The 22225-nt window shown below is 41.6% G+C and overlaps 1 protein-coding gene across 3 annotated transcripts in view; it reads right to left on the reverse strand.

The window, feature by feature from the left end:
• Window positions 1–22225, reverse strand: part of CDC123 (cell division cycle 123) — a 75905-nt gene that overhangs the window by 47326 nt on the left and 6354 nt on the right. For all 3 annotated transcript variants that reach the window (XM_073328761.1, XM_073328759.1, XM_073328760.1), the window contains exons 5-7: window positions 14463–14558; window positions 13807–13913; window positions 1057–1105 (exon numbers count right to left, since the gene is read on the reverse strand). In XM_073328761.1, the coding sequence (XP_073184862.1) occupies window positions 1057–1105; window positions 13807–13913; window positions 14463–14558 (252 nt within the window). The remainder of the gene's footprint in view (window positions 1–1056; window positions 1106–13806; window positions 13914–14462; window positions 14559–22225) is intronic.

A 22225-nucleotide genomic window follows, 5' to 3' on the forward strand; every position in this document is an offset into this window, starting at 1 on the left:
TATAGGAAAAAAATATACAACATATCAAATTATGGCTTAAAAGAACTAATTCAATTTTTTTTTTTGTCAACACACACACACATTTTGTTCCTAAGATAGTACCTGCTGTTAAGAAAAATATCACAGGATACTCTTAACAAAAAGGAAAACCCCTCACAATTGTAACGTGTGTAATTATCTTGGCAAATAAGCCAAATTTCTTTTAAATCTTATCTGTCACTTATTTCTTTACCTGTGAAAAATACCTGTAAAAACAAAATTGCATCTCTAATACACCATAATTTTGCCCATTGGATCTTTCTCCCTATACTCCACTAGCATGGCACAGAACTCAAATATGAAAAGCAATAAACATTTAAAGACAAGCACGGCATTTCAAATATTTACTTGAACACTGTTTTAAGAATACAGGCACTGCCATGTGATTCAAAAGAATACATCAGTAACAATTTTAAAGACTCTGTTATTGTTCAAAAATAAGCCACTGTTAATGATTGTATAAGATCCGAACAGTCACCACAGTTAAATGCAAGATTTACTTACCTAGCTTCTCATTCAATACAATGGACTCCGAAGATACTTAAAGGGATCACTAATGCACTATGCCTAGGTCAGTGGTCCAAATCCAGTACATGCAGCATTAACCAAGTCATTCTGATTACTCTGTAGACTAGGCAAAAGGAGTTGGTTATGCTGTCCATTAAGAACAGGACAGAGGCAAGCCACCTCAATTGGCCTCCCTGCTGGCAGTCTCAGCAGTAAGGCTAAGGACTAAAATAGGCCATTTAGAGAATGAACAACTCTCTCAGCCATTCAAGTTTCCCCTCACTGGTCAAAGTGGACACGCTTTGGGAGAGTATTATGGAGAAGCTTGCAGGGCTACTGCTTGCAATGTATCTGGTGTGTGGATAAGCAGAGAGATACTCGTCAGTCTCCATAACTATTAGTCTGGCATTTTTATTTATTTATTTTTTACAAGCGCTAAAGTGTTTTATTGGTGTCACCCCAAGCACAAGTATCAGCCTTCTCAAGGGTAAGATATTTAAACTGTCTTACCTCATATTCCATGCAAGGATCAGGGGTATCATCAGTACAGTGAATAAATCTGGAAAAATAAATTACGTTGTCAAAATCTATTGTACATAGAACTGTTTTCACTCAGAGCAAGCATGACAAACTGGAACCATGCATCATAAAGGCATTCTTAAGCATTTCTAAGAGATTTTAACTCGAAGTAAAAACCAAGTACGGGTAAAATGCCACTGGCAAATGCCTCTGCCTTGGCACAGCCGGACAGTTACTCAAATACCAACAGAGATCACCCATTTCTTTTACTGTATATTAAGGAAAAGCCTTGTTTGGGCATGAACTTCTTAGAGAAATTAACTTAAGACAGGTTAGAGGAAAGAGAGAAAATTATTTTAAAAAGGAGACACTATCCAGTTAGATATGAGTCAAAGTTAAACTGTATCAGAGCAACCTTCAACCAATAGAAAGGTTTCTACAATTACACACAACATTCTCGTCCAAACTATTGCTTCTTAACAATGGATATTTCCTCAGAAATGGTTGGATCATCAACACTGTAGCACTAAGAATCTCAAAGTGAAACTGACTTCCTTGGATTTCCATTGACCACGCTGAGAGAAATGCAAAAAAGATAAACAGTACAAAAAAAGTGAAAAGTACTCTTAATGATTTAAGAATTTATTAGTAGCAGAGAAAAGCATTTGTTTATCATGTATGACTGTTATATTGATGGTGTCCCTTCAAAGTACTTCTTCATTGCCAAGATATTATTTGCTTGAGATAACTACAATTTGCCTTCCTCTTAAACTGTTATCCTGGCATAATTGCACTGACACAGAAATAGCACACACTTTGATGTTCTAGTTTCATTACATTGCCTGGAGCAAACAAGTACCTTTCTCTGGTAACTTCCTAAAGCAATGCACCCTTCAGTGAACCAAGCGATATCACCATGATTCTTACAGCAACAGTGCGTCTACTTTTCCTTTCCACCAATGAGGGAAGCAAAGTAGTTTAACTTGCCACTGCCTATACCAGAGCATGGCATCCCTCTGAGTCAACAATAATAAATAATGCATTTGGAAGAACAGATCTTAAGAGACTGAAACAAACAAAACCCAAAATATCCCTTCTCCCATGTTATTCACACAAATTTGATATCTGTAGGCAGACACCAAAGATTTTTCTCTTGTGAGTTACAGTCTCTTACTCCTTCATTCAGTAGCCAGTAAGAATAGAAGCAGTTATTCCAATGCCAACTATTATGTATTCTCTATATTTTCAGAGTAATTATGAACACTACAATAAATCCTGTAACTTTCAAAGGAATGATAACAAAAATATATCCTCTTTCTAGAAGTAGAGTTCCCAATCTCATTTGTACTTGAGCAGTTAGTAAAATGCCTACCATTTAGTGAACAGCTCAACTGTGAGGAAGAGCTGGTTAAAAGGGTCACAACTGAGTGCCCTCCCAAAAGTGACAAGATTTATCCAAATTCAGTACAGATTAAAGAAGTATGAGGAGGTTACTTACCTGTAACTGGAGGTTCTTCAAGATGTGTGGCCCCTATCTGTTTTCCAGTGAGGATTTACACACGTGTAACACGTGTCTAGAGTGGGAGAATTTAAAAGTAGTGTCTGTTGGTTCGCGCATGCACCTTGACTCATCTCATGGTTTCATCTGCGGTGACAAAGGGTGGGGCGGACCAACCACATCTGCAGTTCCTTCTCCACCGCAAATCAGCAGATCTACTGCAGTGGGGAAGGAGGGCAGGAAGTGGAGCCCCTACGCAGACCTGATGAGGTTCTCTCCACCAGTGAAGGAATAAGATTACCTTTGGGGGAACTGTGAGCCTGACGCCCATGGTGTGATGAGTAGGCAAGTAAACTTTCTGGAACCTCCTCTGGAGGCAGCTAAGGGGAAGAAGAGCAAGGGCAGTGATGTATGTCCATGAGGCCATGTGATCCAGGAGGGAGAGGCAAGTCCTGGCCGGGATTGAAGGATTGTTGACTACATGAGTTATGAGCTCTTGCAGAGTCTGGAACCTGTCTTGTGGTAGGTAGGCTTGAGCCATGATTGAGTTGATGGTGGCCCCTATGAAGTCTAGGCATTGTGTAGGGTTTAAAGTTGACTCTTTGGTATTGATACCAAAGTACAGAAGAAAGGTGGTCCAGCAACATAGAGGTTGAGACCTGAGCTTTTCATCTGGAGCATGCCACCATGAGCCAGTCGTCGAGATATGAGAATACAAATACCCCGTAATGCCTGATGTGGGCTGTTATCACGATGGGGAAAACCCAGTGAGTATATGCTTTAATATGTACTACAGCACATGAGATACTGACTTCCCTCATCTTGCATACTATGATCAGTACTCCCTTCCACTGCATATCTGAATATTTGACATGAGGGTATCTGCAAGCTGCTCCTTTCTATACCAGTTTGGTGCAGTCCTTGGGGACCTGGCAAGTATAGTCCTAAAATGGATAAAGTTTAAGTGCCCCTCTGGTGCCTTTGACAGAGACTAAGAGATGTTACTGCTCCTCTCCCTTTAAGGGAGGAATTAAAAACCTTGCATCCTACCTTCAGCACCCATAGGCTGCCTTGAATATAGGTACCAAGTTCAGCAAAATGCCCGATAGACAACAGAATGCAACTAGGACACAGTGTCAAAATGATCAGGAGTGTCCGCTGAGCCACACCTTGAACATTGCATGCAGTTCTGGTCGTCCCATATCAAAAGAGATGTATTAGAATTGGAAGAGGTACAGAGAAGGGCAACAAAAATGAGTAGCAGGATGGAACAGTTTCCATATGAGGAGAGATTAAGAAAATTGATGCTGTTCAGCTTGGAAAAGAGACAAGTAAGGGAAGCGGGGATAAAATAGAGGTCTATAAAATCATGAAAGGTGTGGAGAAAAGTGAATAAGGAAGTGTTGTTTACCCCTTCCCATAACACTCGAACCAGGGGTCACCTGATGAAATTAACAGGCAGCAGGTTTAAAGCAAACGAAAGGAAGTTCTACTTCACACAATGCACAGTCAACCTGTGGAACTCGTTGCCAGGGCATACTGTGAAGGTCAAAACTATAACTGGGTTAAAAAAATAATTAGCTAAGTCAATGGAGGATAGGTCCATCAAAGGCAACTAGTCAAGATGGTCAGTGATGCAACCTCATGCTCTGGGTGTACTGAGCCAGTGGTTCTTAACCGGCGTACAGGTACCCCTGGGGGAATGCAGACATCTTCCAGGGGTACATCAACTCATCTAGAGATTTGCCTAGTATTTCACCAGGCTACATAAAAAGCACTAACAAAGTCAGTACAAACTAAAATTTCCTACAGACAATGACTTGTTTATTCTGCTCTATATACTATAAACTGAAACGTAAGTACAATATTTATATTCCAAATGATTTATTTTATAATTATATGGTAAAAGTGAGAACCTAAGCAATTTTTCAGTAATAGTGTGTTGCGACACTTCTGTATTTTTGTCTGATTTTGTAAGCAAATAGTTTTTAAGTGAGGTGAAACTTGGGGTATGCAAGACAAATCAGACTCCTAAAAGGGGTACAATAGTCTGGAAAGGTTGAGAGCCACTGTACTAGACCTCCTGAGGTGCCTTCCAACCCTGATATTCTACTAAGCCTCTAATTGCCAGAAGGCTGGATCACTTGATAATTTCCCTGTTCTGTTCATTTCCTCTGAAGCATCTGGCGTTGGCCACTAATGGAAGACAGAATACTGGGCTACATGGACCATTGGTCTGACCCTGTATGGCCATTCTTATGTTCATAATGAAACACAACTGAGTCCAGTCAAAGCTAAAGTGGAAAAATGTTTTAAAAGAAATAATCTATGAATCCTTCTCTCTCCTGCTGGAAATTGTCATGGATGTTTCCCACAAGATAATGCACCGCTAGCCCTGAAGACTATCTTGAATGTATTCATTCTATTAAGTGTTAGCACTGCCTATTTTATACCAAACTTATTGTGGTACTGAGCGTTAACAGGCACAGCCAAAGCCATCCAGTTACTTGTCTGTGACAGAGGAGGCTTTCCTTGAACACTGGAAGCAAGAGGCTGAACAGAGTTCCTTTAACCTAAACACTGGTAAGGTTTAAAAGTACTGAGAACAGCAGCAAATAATTTTCACACATGCAGAATTAAGAGATGCCAGGGATCTTATTTCTGAAACTGTGTCAGAACTTATGTTTCAGACACTAGCAGGGGCTGAAAGACCTAAACCCCACAGCTTACAGAGCATGGGTGAAATATCGTTGGTCTCCATTTTATTTATTGAAATCTTATTTACAGGTAAACAGGAGAAAGATCTCTTTTTGTATATTTCACAAGTATACGAATCCCCACTGGCACATACTTGCTAAAAGACATCACTGAATAGAGCAGATATATGCTGTATAATTCCACTCATCCTTTGCCCATAAAAAGGAGTGAAGTGATTTACCAGGATTTACAATGCCTGCAGTATACATCAACTAAAGGGGCCATGAATTGATTTGCAAATCATTGTAATTACTCTTGTGGATAATAAAACAAACCATCGAAGTTGTAATGAAAATTGTAACAGTTATTTTGTACCTGAAGAATACTACAGCCTTACAGTCTGATCCAAAGCCTGAACACAAGTCTTCCTGATGACTTGAACAGGCTTTTCGATCAGGCCCTTTTTCTCTACCCTTGGATTTAATTGTTAGAGATTTTACTTTAAGAACTTGAGGCAAGTTAGAGGAGGTGGTTCAAATGCCACTCAAAAAGGGCCTTGTATCAAACATTCTTTTAAGTGCACAGAAATGATGGAAAACCTAACCGAAAGATATCTCCAAATGTCTCAGGGAATGTCTACACTATAATCATCAGCCAACCTATGTAAGGTTGACTTACAACCACTTCAGTAATTACTGCAGTGGTTCATGTCCACATTGCCCTTCTTCTGCCGGTGATGCGGTCCTCACCAAGAGTGCTTCCATCAACTTAAGAGGGGAAATGTCGGGGGCTGAGAGCCAGGGCTCTCAGCTCCACACCAGGAGAGCCCTCAGCTGCCACACTGGGCTTCTCGGCTCCCTGCCTCACGTCAACCTAACACTGTAGCGTAGACCAAGCCTCAAATTGCATATGGTACACTCGAACTAGGTTAACTTACCACCTGTATTAGCAGTACATGCAGAAAGAGGCTCCTGTGTTATCAGCAGATTTTTGTACAGGAATGAGGCATGGACTCTTATACTCTTATCAGGAAAAGACACTTAACAGCTTTCATATGCATTGTCTTCATTAAATCTTTGCAATCTCCTGCAGGGGACAGAGTCACCATCACGGAGGTGTTCAAGTGGGCCAGTATACTCAGCATGCAAACACTCCTCAAACAGAGATGCCTCCGCTGGGTAGGGCATGTGCACCGAATGGATGATGGGAACATCCCAAAGGACATCATCTATGGCAAACCGACATCTGGAAAAAGACCCAAAGGACACCCAAAATTGCGTTTCAAGGATGCGTGCAAGCAAGACCTCAATTAAATGGACATGGATGTGGATAACTGGGAAGATCACACTCAGGACCACAGCCTTTGGAAACAAGAGCTTAACAAACGTCTTCTAATACAGGTGGTAGGTTAACCTAACTCAAGTGTATCATATGCAATCTGAGGCTTGATCTACACTACAGTGTAGGGGCACTGTATCCATGATTTATCAAGACTGAAGGATGCCTACTAGAGGTCTGACATGAGTAATTAACACATGAAGGGAGGCCTCATTTGTTGGAAGATAGAATTAGAGAGGTAAAAATATCATTAGGATGAAAACAGAACATTTGTGCTAAATAAGGTAAATAAATAGATCAGAAGGCGGAAACAAGAATGTGACCCAGCTAAGATAAGAGGGGGAACACCCATGGAACCATTTACTAACAATGGACAAGATAAATTAGGAATGGAGAGATGAGGTAAGGAGTAGGTCAAGTGTGGACAACACATGGACACAGCATCCTGCACAGGGATTGGTTCCTACACGGTAGCCAATCCAAAATGTATGATGCAATGTATAGTAAATGCAATGCGTAAATGTATATAAAGGAAGAGGTTTTCTGTATAACTTTGTATGGGTAGTATGCCCTATACCCACTCCTATTCTTGAGTCTGATCAACACAGCATAGTTTGCTGTAAGCCAAATAAAGGAATCTGAGTGATGAAATCTGAAGTTTAACTGAGATTTTTGGATCCCAGAGAACTGGATGAAGTGTTCTTTCAGAACTGGACAAGGTGTTCTGATAAGCCAAGTGGAAAAGGTCTCAGAGGGAATCCCACTGTATACTAAAATCATTTACTGAAAGGCAGATAAAAACAAAACAAGAAAGTTTTGTTTATAGGAGGGACAAGGTTTTCAGCTTGATACAGAATCCAATTAAAACAGGGACGTTTTACTGCCTATGAACTACATTAGGTTATTTTAAAAAAACTGGCATAAGGCTCATACTACACCAAACCCTGAATAATCTGTTTTCTGTTAAATTAGTTAAGTGAAATACAGTGCTTACATGAAAGATAAATAACACTGACTGCACTGTAACTAGTGTGCTGTGTTCAAGTCCTTGTTAGTCTATTTCTGTTCCATGAGGGAAGTTCTCATATTTAAGAATTTTAAAGTGACAGAAATACCAGCTTCATGTCAGAAGCCAAACATTTAAAAGTTGGAAATGTAGCCAGTCATATTCAAGATGCTCTGACTAATCAGATTGTATATTGTTTATGATCTATACTATAGTAGCACCTAAACTGGAACCCCATTGTGCTAGAGATTGCACAAACAATCCCACCCTGACCTGATTAGCTTGGTATAAATAAACCAGACATGCAGTGGGTGGGAGGGGAAAGAGGCACAGAGAAATGAGGTGATTTGCCCTTGGTCACAAAGCAGGTCATGGGTGGAGCTGGGGTAAGAAACCAGGTCTACCAATAGCCCGTTCAGTGCCACACTACCTCCCAAACAACAGAGCTTCTTTTTACTTGGACAGTTCAGGAGCACAAAGGTAACAAAATACAAAGAAACGTACATTAAAAAGTTTTTTGGCTGTTATTTTATGTCTGAGCAAAAGCTTTTTCATCCCACTAAATACAATCAAATCTATTTCTCTCTCTTTTTTACAAGCGCATCCAAGTGAGAGGGCACACAATGTCTCCAGTTTTTACCAGTTCAGCATTTTACTTCCATATGCTAGTTGCATTTCTAATTTCTGCTTGCCAAGATCTATGGCACTGGCATTTAATCAATAGCGTAATTAATAGAGACAACCTTGTGATTCAGCAAGTCTAATCATTTAGCCTGTTTGACTGCCTATGTTCATATGAATAATTTAGCAGTTCAGGAATGCTATGAACGGACTGGATTAAAAGCAGGATGTTTTATTCAAATACCTTTTATTTACAACAGTTCATCTAGGAGGAGGCCAAAGTGCTTCACAGATTAGGAGCAAAATTAATCCCACCTTAAATAAGTACAACTCTCACTCAAAATCAACAGAAATTGCCAAGGCTAAATTTGCCCATATTATCTACATCTCTATGGAATAATTCACCCTATTACCAAACTAAAGCCTGCTTTTGCAAAAACCACCACAGTATTTTACACTAACATTACAAAACAGCTTTTAGGAGGGAAAGTGAAGTGTAACTTTTCCCCAAGTGAAAACATGTCAGCCTTTAGATTAAATTGTAATTACCTATACCACAATTTGCCCAGAAGCCCAAGTCTCTTGCTGGGCATCTTTATACAATGAGAAAATAGGGGACACAATCCCATTAACTAGCATCCAGGCCTTGGGGTCATCATACAAGAAGGCTGAGACCATCAAATCCAAACTGGACTGAGAGTCTAAAATGAAGTCCTTACTAAGAACAGTTAAATGTCTATCCTTGAGCTAAGGGAAAAAGCAAAGCCAAAATATATCCCCTGCATGATGAATGACGATGAAGCCGCCCCTGGGCTCATAAGTGTCTTCTGTTTACTTTGGCCAAAGCATTTTCCATCAACCTCACTGGCAGTGGCGGATTAATAATTTTGCCGCCCCTAGGCCCTGAAATAATTGCTGCCCCCGGGCAGCTCCCCGCGCCCCCCCGCCCCTGCTCACCTCTGCTCTGACTCCTCCCCTGCGTGCGCCGCTGGGTCCTGCTTCTCCCTGCTCCCTGCAAGCGCTTGTGCGCAAAACAGCTTCACGCAGCTGGGGGAGAGGGGGGAACACGCCACGCTCAGGGGAGGAGGCGGGGCCGGGATTTGGGGAAGGGAACCAATAGGGGCAGGAAGGGGGTGGAGTTGGGGCGGGGACTTTGGGGAAGGGATTGGAATGGGGGCAGGGAAGGGGTGGAGTTGAGGCAGGGCCGGGGGGGTGCGAGCACCCACTGATGCTGGGGGAAGTTGGTGCCCCTGGTTGCTTTTACAAATTTGCCGCCCCTGCAAATTGGACGGCCTCGGCATTAATACACCGCTGCTCACTGGGATTGGCACTAAAATTTCAATGTGTGCATTTGCATAGTGGCGATAGACGCAAACCCTCCGTTGGATTATTAAACCCTCTTTACTAAATTGTACTGATATACTGTCCTCTTACCCACCAAGGCATGGCACCATTTTAAAATACAATATAACAAGACTAAAATTAAATAGCCAAACCTAACAGACAGAGAAGCATTACTAGAAAAGAAATATGGAGGTGTCCAACACAGGAGTGGACTTAGAAAAATCAAATCACAGGAAAAAGCTAGAAAAACTACACTATATGAAGCATCTGGTTTGCTGTAAAATAAGAATAGTGCAGGTTTTCACTGAATTGCATTATTGTTCAATTTCTTCTCTAATAGGATCCAGTTGTTTAAATGTATTTCTATCCCCTCTATGAACTTTTCAACCTTACTGCCAGGTCCATAGAATTTTTCATTTGAGTACTCTGATGCTCCATGACTAAAATATGTCTCACCCAAGTCCACTCAGGGTTGGCAAAAAAAAAAAAAAAAACTTTTTGTAATTTAATTTGAAAGTGTTTCAAGTAATTTATGGCACACTTCAGCAAAAGGAGGCCACAAATCCTTTTATAATGAGATAAGGCACTAAGACTAGTCAAATTCAAAGGTATGATGATGCATTAATGCTGACAAGAGGTGCACCACAGCACCATCATAGCCCAAGACCACTAGTTTAAGGATTATTTATTGGTATGTGTTTGTATGGCAATCTAGTTCCCAACCCTTGATTGGAACTTTGGGGTACTATTTTAATACAAATTATACAACAATGAATTTGTGGTCCTGCAGCAATACATAAAGGCAAGACATATATAGCATTTCTTTCACACACAGTACAACTGGGTGGTTTACAGAATAAAGAACGTGGCCTGCATGAGCAGTTTACAATCTAGTATTACACACAAAATGCAGTGTTGTCTTCCTGAGACCGACAGACAGCTCGTGTCTCTGCAGCTAATTAACATTTTGGCAAACAGCAGCAATGTCAAATTGACAAGCATCTCATCAGTTTCACTGGTGCGCTTTAGAAACCACACTACAATTTCTGTTTTCCCAATGTGACCCCTAGGAAGACCTTGGAAACAGAGGGTAGGTAGAGAGTAGAGAAGCAGAGACTTATTTCCTCATTTCCACTCTCACACTGCAGGAGACTAAAGGGTAGAACAGCAGAAACTCTGCCAGTAGGCTCTGTGTGACGGAGATGACTTCTTCCAACAATTACAGAGTGTGAAGCTTCATATTTATAAAAAAAAATAAAATATGTACTAGCTGGATGCTCATACTCAAGATTGACTCTGCCTGGAGACTTTAAAGGACAACATCCTGGTAGAAACTCCAGCATCTTACCTCTCCCTAGCACCTGTGCTTCTCACGAAGGCACAAGCCATAGACTTTGCTAGTGGAGCTACTCCCACCCTTGCATTTCCTACCTCTGGCTAGTAGATTTAGTCCTCCTGCTAGTAATTACTGGGTACATTTCTCCAAGACTTATAAACAAGTAGCAGCAAATTTTAAATGGCCAAAATTTCTAAGGACAACACATAAATTGCACCTGCAAGATCTGCACACCCGATGGGCAACAATGCATGTGCTCAGTAGGGTTAGCAGCCTCCTTCCCTCATCTATGGGGAACAGCCACTAGGAGGACTTTGTTGGGAAAACTGTGGAAGCTTCCAGACCTGCGTCTCACTCCCCAAAGCAGCCAGCGCCAGCTACAACAGAAGGCACCACATGGGTTAAGTCGGGGTCTTCCAACCTCTTTATGGATGGAAAGAGGCTTGTGGCTAAGCAGCCTCCCATCCCCTCTGAACAGCAGGAGCCAGAGCAGTTGCCAAAGAGTTGTCACAGCCTCCAGAAATCTTCACTTGACTCTGAAAACTTGAGCTCTGGATAGGTTTTTCCTCATTTGCTGTGTTACAGTTACTGGCGCGGCCTACTGCAACTTCTCACCTGCCCCAGCTCATTCCCCTAGTCCAACCTCCCTCCCTTCCTCCTCAGTTCAACCTCATTTCCTCATTTCCATACAGTTCTCCTCTCCCTCTGCCATTTCCTCTCTTACTTTCACAATCCTATCCTATCTCCGACCTCAATTCCACTGAATGACCCTCCCATCAGAACAAAGACACTAAAATTTAGCTATCACCACCCTGATCCGTTTGCATACGCGCTATCACCTTTTCCTCCTCCCTTTATCTTTTTAGCTTTTAAGTGTATAAGTGCTTCTGAGCAAGGACCATGTCCTATGCTCTTGGCTGGAAGTTGAAGCTAGACAGATTCAGGTTAGAAATAAGGAGCATATTCTTAACAGTGAGGGTAATTAACCATTGGAACAACTTACCAAGGGTTCCAGTGGATTCTCCATCACACAAAATCTAAATGAAGACTGGATTTTTTTTCCTTCTAGAAAATAGGCTCTAATACAACAACAGCTATTGGGCTTGAACCAGAGTTTTAACTGAGGGATGTGTGATGTAGGAGGTCAGACTAGATGACCACAACGGTGCCTTCTGGTCGTAAGAAGCTTCGAGTCTATGACTTTCAGTGTTTGGACACTGCCTAGCAAGTTATGGGCACTGTCATAATATAAAAATACAACTCCCTGTTTTGCATACACAATGTGAGCTAGGCGTTTGCAATGATGGCCGATATTGCACAAAACTTAACACCCCACCCAAGGAAAAGTCTGGCCCTACATTTTCCAGGATAGGGCAATGCACATGGACATTATAACTTGCAGAGCTGCTTTGACTTCACTACTGGACTGAAACCATTGCTAAGCTCCACAGAGAAATTTGGGGACCCGGGTGAGAATTTTTTGCACCTTGACAGATGCCAAAGTCTGTTGCCAAAGTTGCAGGACCAGAAAAGAAAGCAGTTGCACAGCAACAGCACAATTAAGTTTCACGTTTTAAACAAGAAAAGGCCTCATTACATTGTAAGTGCTCTGGGGCAGGGACTGTCTTCTTTGTTGTCTGAGTTGACAGCACCTAGCACAATAGGTCCCTTGCTCTTGACTGAAGTTCCTAGGCACACAATAAATAAGCAACCAACAACTACTGGATAAAGCTTCCTCCCAAATATATAAAACTGGATTATTAAACTGGGGTTTTAGTTTAGTCATGGAAGGCATTTCTCCCCCTCCTGATCTTGATTTTCGAAGAAGTACTTTTTAAGCTAGACAATTAAATAGAATTTCCAAGATGGTTCTTAGCAGGGTACCAGCAACTGGAGTTAAACACTAATTAAGCTTCAAGTTAAAAAAGCAGTCTCTTCATTAAACACAACACTTTCATTGCAAAGAAATAAATTTAGGATGAGTCACATGTTTCAGAGGTCTGGAGGTCACAGATGCTAAATGGTCTTACCCAACTGACTGTACCCTCCTAATCAGAAGATTGAAAAAGAAAAAACCCAACCCCTGCCTAATCCCATTGTACTCTCATAATTTTATCTCTGACGACAGAACGACACACTTCCGAGCAATAGTATTTGTCCAAATGCAACAAAAGGAACTGGGATCAAGGAGCTCCAGAAAAAAAAAGGAGAGGTGACACAGCAGTAGAGGTCTCAGTTTCCTCCCAGCCAACAATACTGAACCCAAAAGTATTAGAAGCTGTAAATGAAATGACTGAAAGTGATGCCGGACCACAGTGAAGACACGTAATAATAAAAACCCCTAGCAACAAAGAACCGAGAGAGAAACGTCTTGATTAGAATGTGATTCAACTCTGATAATAGTGCATTTAGTCCACAAAGGCATTCTTGGTTTGTAGTCAGGGTCAGAACCCATTACTTTAATAAATAAATAATATTTTACTGAATTTTACCCATTAACACTGCAGAATCAGCACAGCTAAGAATGAGAGTAAGACAGAGTCCATTTCCTTCTTACCCGACTGGAACTTAGTAAACAATTCCATTACCCCTGTATAGCAGTGAGGTAGGTTGCCCAGGTATTGCTGAGGGGATAATTTGGCGTATAGAATCTTTTTTTCTCATGCATCATCATCACTAGAAACAAAATCTGGTTTCACTCTCATCTTGGAATCCGAATTTGTGCAGAGTTGGCAGTTAGAAAACAAAAAAGAATTTTTTTAGTTGTGTATGGAAGTCACTGAGAGACAATGAATCAAACTCCACAATGACTTTTACAGTTACTTTTCAGAGAAGATTTATAGGAACTATTACTTTAGATTTGATCAAATAAATAAAACTATCTGTCTGAACTATACTTACGGCTGAGTGAAGTCACGAGTAATGAAGTCTGAACTCTTGAAGAGGAGGAAGATATCACTGAGGGTTTTACATTTCAGAGAACTATTCATTGCTATCCAGTAGGCATCCTAAACAAGAAGGAATGATATCATTTGAAATGTACCTTTACGTGCCTTATCAATAGCTGATATACAACTACTGCACACCATTTTGAAGTACGAGTTGACAGGCAGGACTACAAAGATGGACAACTAATTTTGGCAGGAGTTTCTCTTCTCATCATGAACACATGGCTGAATTAAGCTATTGTTCTGTGCATGGACATCTACTGACATCAGTGCAAATTGATTTTATTTTCTCTACAAAGCACTAATAAGTGCCTATCAAATGAAGAGAAGAGCTGAATTTTTGAGAAGGACACGCAGACTGTACCTCTTCCCATATAAATTCCAGCTCATGAAACAGTACCTGGGTGATGCAGAGCCGTACGACATCACTCAGGAAAGGCTGTGCAACTCGACTGCACCAAATTGTACTGCAGCAGCACTCCACTGAGAACTCTGCTACTGCACCAGCCTCTATCAGTGCAGTTACTCTCCTCCCAAGTCCCAGATACATCAAAGAATTGATTACAACGAAGTCTGTTAAAACATTTAGGATTTAATCAGTGTTCTTACCCTGGGAGCACTCCAGTTGAGCTTAGGGAAGATGCTGCCTCCCAAGGACGTGATAGCTTCTTGAACTTTAAGTGCAAACTCAGGGAATTCTGGTGCCTAAATGGAGAACAGAAGGTAATTCACGTTCATTTAATCAGGAAAAAGATTAGCTTTAGAAATAGAATTAAGGATGTAAATTACAGTTGCAATAGATTCACATGCAAATCCAGTATTACCACTCAAAAACCATGAGACAGGCTCCAAAAATCATGAGATTTTAAATAATTTTTTGTTTTCTGGTGCTTGAACCTTGTCCGTTCATGTTTTCAAGCTTTTCTCTGCAATAATGAGGGCTGGAAACTTACTTGTTTTTTAAAATTAAAACTGAGGTTCCTGGGCTTTAGAAAAAAAACTGTATCACAAGACTGATGATAAAATCATAAGAACTGGCCACACTGCAAGTCAAACAAATAAGCAACTTTTAAAGAGACACCTGTAGGAGAAGTCCAGACTATAGATAAGGAAACAACATTTGACAAGATTAGAATTTTTTTCATGCTGATTTTAGGCATTTCAAACAAATGGTCTTTTTTTGGGGGGTGGGGGAGGGGTGTTGGATGTTAGACATTCCCCTAAAAATTTTGCACCCAAATATTGTAGCATTATGCCAAGGTATGAAAGTTAGAAAGTGGAACAATAAACAAAACTGACTGGTCTAATTTCAGTGTTGAAACTGATACAAGTGCAAAAGTAAACAAGCCAGTTAAATAACAAGAATATGCATCAGATCATAACACCTCACTAAACTAAAAGTTAATTTATTAGGAATGTGTGTGTGTGTGTGTGTGTAAATGGACACACACATTAAAAAGTGTGTGTCACACACACTTTAATATTTATCACTTAACATGACGACATCCCTGTGGAGAAGAGCAAATCTTTAAACATCTACGTACACAATCCCAGATCCCGATCTCCAAGCTGTTCTGCACCTGAAGTTAATAGGGCTTCATGCAATGTGGCTCCCCCGGATGGGAAAAGAGCTTGTAGGGCTGGGGCCTTGAAGACAGTCTTGAGTAATACATGTGTTGTTAACTTGCACCAAGAGAATAGACTGTGCTGGGAATCTTTGGCTTTGAAAAAGAATGTGATGCTTGTTTAAAAATAAATGATTTACTGTATAGTAGAACACCAAAAGTAGAAAAAAAATCCCACACGATGCTACAAGCACTACTAGTGTGGGTGGCTAGCACAGAGGAAGAAATAAATCTCTGCCCTTCAAAAGAATATCAAAGACTTGTGGACAGTTGCCAAAGATTTTTCATCCTGAAGAATAAATAAATGATGTCACAGTAAGCAGTGTTTAGAAAATGCTATTTCCATCAGTGTTTATATAAAATGCATCTCAAAAATAACACCTAGCTTAAAGATAAACTAAGATCTTTCTCCTCCCCTCGCACCCAGACTGCAAATTATAAAACCTTACATCCACAAGAATATTTTATAATTTCAGAGATCCTTTTTTAGCTTCTCCCAACACGATTTCCCACCAAATCACTTAAAAAAAATCATTCCACTTAAGTGGAATGATTTAAGTTGTGCTTGGTTCCATATGTTCTGAGTTTTTACTTACTGCACTTTTTAGTTTTCAAGAGCAATCGTACTTGAAGTTCCTCCCTCCCAACCCCGCCCCAAAAAACCTGAACAAGCACTTTTTTGCACCATCTAATTACTTTTCAAGGTCCTCTACGGTGACATTCACCGAGTGATAGCTGGCAACACTGATGCTCTGTCACTTTGTGTGCATGCAGTCCGATCAGCATGAAGGTGCTGGGAGTGAAGGGGCATGCTCAGTGTAGATGGCATCTTCTGAGCATTTAGCAGCCAAAATGTAACAAGTCTCAACTGACCATGTGCGAACTGTGATTTTCGGAGACTCAGAACGCAGCCAAATTCAGGCAGCAAAGGCCATATTCTGGAACTAGGGCAAAATTTGTCATATTTCATTTCCCTGCTCCAATGCATGGTAATGTTAAAAATTCGCAATAAAAATGATTGTACACATTTTGTTTACCATGAGCAAAACAAATTAGTCCATAAGCTTGTTGTAAAAAATTACTGAGCAGTTTTTGAAGTTCTCCACTCTCCCACCACAAAAAAAAAATCAACCTGGTAGACATCTGCCATGGAAAACTTCATCCCAAACAGTTAAAGTTTGCCAAAGTTCTAAGCAGCTGAAAATAGGGTACTACAGTGGAAAGTGTCAAGCACCCTTAATGATAGGTGTAGCTACCTGGACTACCTCCAATTATTATTTCTATTGTTAGCTCTTAAGGACCCCGGACAGGAAGTTGGGCTCCATTGTACTAGGCACCATGCCAAAACAATACAAAAGAAGTCCTTGCCCAGCATGCTCACAACCTAGGACAAAATTAGATCCAGAATCTTTAAAAGAAATTGAAGCTGGTTTCAGTCCATCAGTTCCTAAAGAATCAACTTTGCAAAGACCACCTCTTTTTGCAGAACAAGTATTATAGTAGAAAATCAGAATATGCTGATACGTCACAAAAACGTCATCCCACTCACTCATGCTGTGAACTAATCAGACACCAAAAGAAGTCTTTTAAACCCATTTTTCCTGTGTTTTCTCAATGCCAGAGCACTCATGCTGCTTTTATAACCATTAGTACAGCATCACTGCCTTGGTCATATAGTCATAGAATTTAAGGCCAGAAGAGACCACTGGATCATCTAGTCTGATCTGCTGTATATCAGAAGCCACCACCCGCACACTAAACCCAACAACTGAAATTAGACCAAATATTACAGCCCTTAGGGGACTAAACTATTATGTGCCACACCAGTGCCTGAGGCCCTTGAAATAGCAGGGAATTAAGTGGGATATATCCAGATGATTCTGGCAGGTGACCCGCATCCACATGCTGCTGTGAAAGGCAAAATCACCCCAAGTAGAATGGCAGGCCAGTGTTGCGGAAGCTTGTGTTAGCAGTGTGCCTGTGCTGTATAGTGCCTGGTCTGTGGACAGAGGACTGAATTCTATCGGGCTGTCAATCTGGCCCCTTTTACCAGCATTCAATTTGATCTTTACTGTCATTAAGTAACTGTGAGATGACTGTCTAGAGCCTTTCCATTTTAATACATTCCCTGCCCGCCCCATCCCTGCACAAATGGATTTCTTTGTGAGGTTTATGCAGGTGGCTTTCCTATGTAGTTAACTTCTCTATCATGCATTTCTTAAGTGTTCATAGTGGCCATGACAGCCACGGCTGCAGGGCACAAAGTAAGGTTCAGAATGTAGATCTTATGAGCCAAGTAAAGAAGTTATTTTCACTGAAACTGAAAAAGATAGTTGGCTGTGTACGTGTGATGGATTTTCTTAGTAGTTTTTCTTTTAAAATACTTTGACATTTGAGAAGGCACTTCGTGTTCATACAGCAGTCCCACAGTCCCAGGCTACACCCTGGGGGGAATCCCATCACAGTTTGTCTTAGTGATTGGCTGAACAAGAAGTAGGACAGAGTGGACTTGTAGGCTCTGAAGTTTTACATTATTTTGTTTTTGAGTGCAGTTATGTAAAAAAACAAAAAAAATCTACATTTGTAAGTTGCACTTTCAGGACAAAGAGATTGCACTACAGTATTTCTATGAGGTGAATTGAAAAATATTATTTCTGTTATCAGAGGGGTAGCCGTGTTAGTCTGTATCCACGAAAACAATGAGGAGTCTGGTGGCACCTTGAAGACTAACAGATTTATTCGGGCATAAGCTTTTGTGGGTAAAAACCCCCACTTCTTCAGATGCATGGGTGAAAATTACAGATACAAGCATAAATATACTGGCACATGAAGAGAATAGCTACCAGCTATTTGGACTCTCTCCTCAGACCCTGTGCTACGGGCACTCCTTGCTATCTTCGAGACACCACCAACTTCCTGTGGAAACTACAATGCATAGATGATCTTCCTGAAAACACCAGCCTGGCCACCATGGATGTAGAAGCTCTTTACGCTCTTCACACCAATATTCCACACAAGGATGGACTACAAGCTGTCAGGAACAGTATCCCTGATGAGGCCACGGCACACCTGGTGGCTGAGTTCTGTGACTTTGTCGTCACCCACAACCATTTCAGATTTGGGGACGACTTATACCTTCAAGTCAGCAGCAGTGCTATGGATATCCGCATGGCCCCACAGTATGTCAACATTTTTAAGGCTGACTTAGAACTACTCTTCCTCAGCTCTCGTCCCCTAGTGCCCCTCCTCTACTTGCGCTACATTGATGACATCTTCATCATATGGACCCACGGGAATCATAGAATCATAGAATATCAGGGTTGGAAGGGACCCCAGAAGGTCATCTAGTCCAACCCCCTGCTCAAAGCAGGACCAATTCCCAGTTAAATCATCCCAGCCAGGGCTTTGTCAAGCCTGACCTTAAAAACCTCTAAGGAAGGAGATTCTACCACCTCCCTAGGTAACGCATTCCAGTGTTTCACCACCCTCTTAGTGAAAAAGTTTTTCCTAATATCCAATCTAAACCTCCCCCACTGCAACTTGAGACCATTACTCCTCGTTCTGTCATCTGCTACCATTGAGAACAGTCTAGAGCCATCCTCTTTGGAACCCCCTTTCAGGTAGTTGAAAGCAGCTATCAAATCCCCCCTCATTCTTCTCTTCTGCAGGCTAAACAATCCCAGCTCCCTCAGCCTCTCCTCATAACTCATGTGTTCCAGTCCCCTAATCATTTTTGTTGCCCTTCGCTGGACTCTCTCCAATTTATCCACATCCTTCTTGAAGTGTGGGGCCCAAAACTGGACACAGTACTCCAGATGAGGCCTCACCAATGTCGAATAGAGGGGAACGATCACGTCCCTCGATCTGCTCGCTATGCCCCTACTTATACATCCCAAAATGCCATTGGCCTTCTTGGCAACAAGGGCACACTGCTGACTCATATCCAGCTTCTCGTCCACTGTCACCCCTAGGTCCTTTTCTGCAGAACTGCTGCCTAGCCATTCGGTCCCTAGTCTGTAGCTGTGCATTGGGTTCTTCCGTCCTAAGTGCAGGACCCTGCACTTATCCTTATTGAACCTCATCAGATTCCTTTTGGCCCAATCTTCCAATTGGTCTAGGTCCTTCTGTATCCTATCCCTCCCCTCCAGCGTATCTACCACTCCTCCCAGTTTAGTATCATCCGCAAATTTGCTGAGAGTGCAATCCACACCATCCTCCAGATCATTTATGAAGATATTGAATAAAACCGGCCCCAGGACCGACCCCTGGGGCACTCCACTTGATACCGGCTGCCAACTAGACATGGAGCCATTGATCACTACCCGTTGAGCCCGACAATTTAGCCAGCTTTCTACCCACCTTATGGTGCATTCATCCAGCCCATACTTCCTTAACTTGCTGACAAGAATACTATGGGAGACCGTGTCAAAAGCTTTGCTAAAGTCAAGAAACAGGAAGGAGGCCCTTGAAGAATTCCACCTGGATTTCAACAATTTCCACCCCACCATCAACCTCAGCCTGGTCCAGTCCACACAAGAGATCCACTTCCTGGACACTACAGTGCAAATAAAAGATGGTCACATAAACACCACCCTATACCGGAAACCTACTGACCGCTATACTTACCTACATGCCTCCAGCTTCCATCCAGGACATCATCACACGATCCATTGTCTACAGCCAACCCCTAATATACAACTGCATTTGCTCCAATCCCTCAGACACAGACAAACACCTACAAGATCTTTATCAAGCATTTTTAAAACTACAATACCCACCTGCGGAAGTGACGAAACAGATTGACAGAGCGAGACCCAGAAGTCGCCTACTACAGGACAGGCCCAACAAGGAAAAATAACTGAACACCACTGGCCATCACGTATAGCACCCAGCTAAAACCTCTCCAGCACATCAACAATCTACAGCCTATCCTGGAAAACGATCCCTCACTCTCACAGACCTTGGGAGGAAGGCCAGTCCTCACTTACAGACAGCCCCCAACTTGAAGCAAATACTTACCAGCAACTACACATCACACCACAGAATCACTAACCCAGGAACCAATCCCTGTAACAAACCCCGTAGCCTACCCTGACCCCATATCTACTCTAGCGACACCATCAGAGGACCCAACCACATCAGCCACACCATCAGGGGCTCATTCACCTGCACATCTGCTAATGTGATATGTGCCAGCAATGCCCCTCTGCCATGTACATTGGCCAAACCAGACAGTCTCTACGTAAAAGAATAAATGGATACAAATCAGACATCAAGAATGGTAACATACAAAAGCCAGTAGGAGAACACTTCAATCTTCCTGGACACTCAACAACAGATTTAAAAGTAGCCATTCTTCAACAACAACAAAAACTTCAAAAACAGACTTCAAAGAGAAACTGCAGAGCTAGAATTCATTTGCAAATTTACCACCATTAATTTGGGCTTGACTAGGGTTTGGGAGTGGCTGGCTCACTACAAAAGCAATTTTCCCTCTCTTGGTTTTGACACCTCCTCATCAATTATCGGGAGTGGACCATTTCCACCCTGACTGAATTGGCCTTGTCCACACTGGTTCTCCACTTGTAAGGTAACTCCCCTTCTCTTCACATGCCAGTATATTTATGCTTGTATCCGTAATTTTCACTCCATGCATCTGAAGAAGTGGGGTTTTTTATCCACGAAAGCTTATGCCCAAATAATTCTGTTAGTCTTTATGGTGCCACCAGATTCCTCATTATTTCTTTTATCATTTTTACATTGCAAATATTTGTAATAAAAAATAATACACACTTTGAGTTCAATTACAACACAGAATATATATGAAAATATAGAAAAACATTCAAAATATGAGTTGGTATTCTATTGTTTAACAGTGTTAAACAAAACATGACACTTTACAAAGGTAAAATACAACAAATAACTCAAAAAATCCCTTATCTGAACAATTTACAATCTAAGGCACCAATCTGAAAAAGACATAGGTGTGTAAGTAGCTCCACTGACATCAGACACTACTCACAAGTGTAAAGTTAAGCACATGTGTAAGTCTCTACAGATTCAAAATGCAAGGCTGTAAACTCTAAGTGAACATATAAGCTATTGAAGGTAGAGATCAGGATAGGTGTTTGTACAGTGCTTAGTACAATTACTCCTGGGGGAAATCCTGTGCCATTGCGTGCACACATATTTCATGTGCCATGCATATTTTTAATTCTTTTTTTTTTTTTTTAAAACAGAAAAAAAAAGTTTCTGCTGAAAAGTTGCTGAAGTTCTGCCTTTTGCCCATCAGAGGGCGCTATGGTGCTAGAATACAGCAGCTGCTCCTGGCAAACCCCAGCTGCAATAGGGAAGAGAAAGAGCCTGCCTTCTTCACAGTGCCTGTTGGGCCAGGTCAGGAGATATGGGGAGACAGACAGTGTGGGGCTGTTGGGGGGGTCAGACAGGGGCTCATAAGGGCTAATGGGGGAGGACAGACTGGGGCAGGGGCTGAATGGGAGTGGGAGGCGCAGGGTCACAGGGGGGAGGTAGGTGCAGGACCACATGGGAGGAGGGGGTACAGAGATACAGAGGGATGAAAGGGCCATAGGAGGAAATAATGGCAAGGGTGTAGGAGAGTGGGGTTGTGTAGAGCTCTGAAAGCAGAAAGCTACAGGGCCTTCATCTCTTCTGCTTAAGGTTTGATTATGTAATTGGGGAGCCATGTTGGAAGTGGCAAGAATGAAAGATGGCTATATTTAGTGCTGA

The sequence above is a fragment of the Lepidochelys kempii genome, chromosome 1, assembly GCF_965140265.1.
Source record: "Lepidochelys kempii isolate rLepKem1 chromosome 1, rLepKem1.hap2, whole genome shotgun sequence".
Lineage (NCBI taxonomy): Eukaryota > Metazoa > Chordata > Testudines > Cheloniidae > Lepidochelys > Lepidochelys kempii.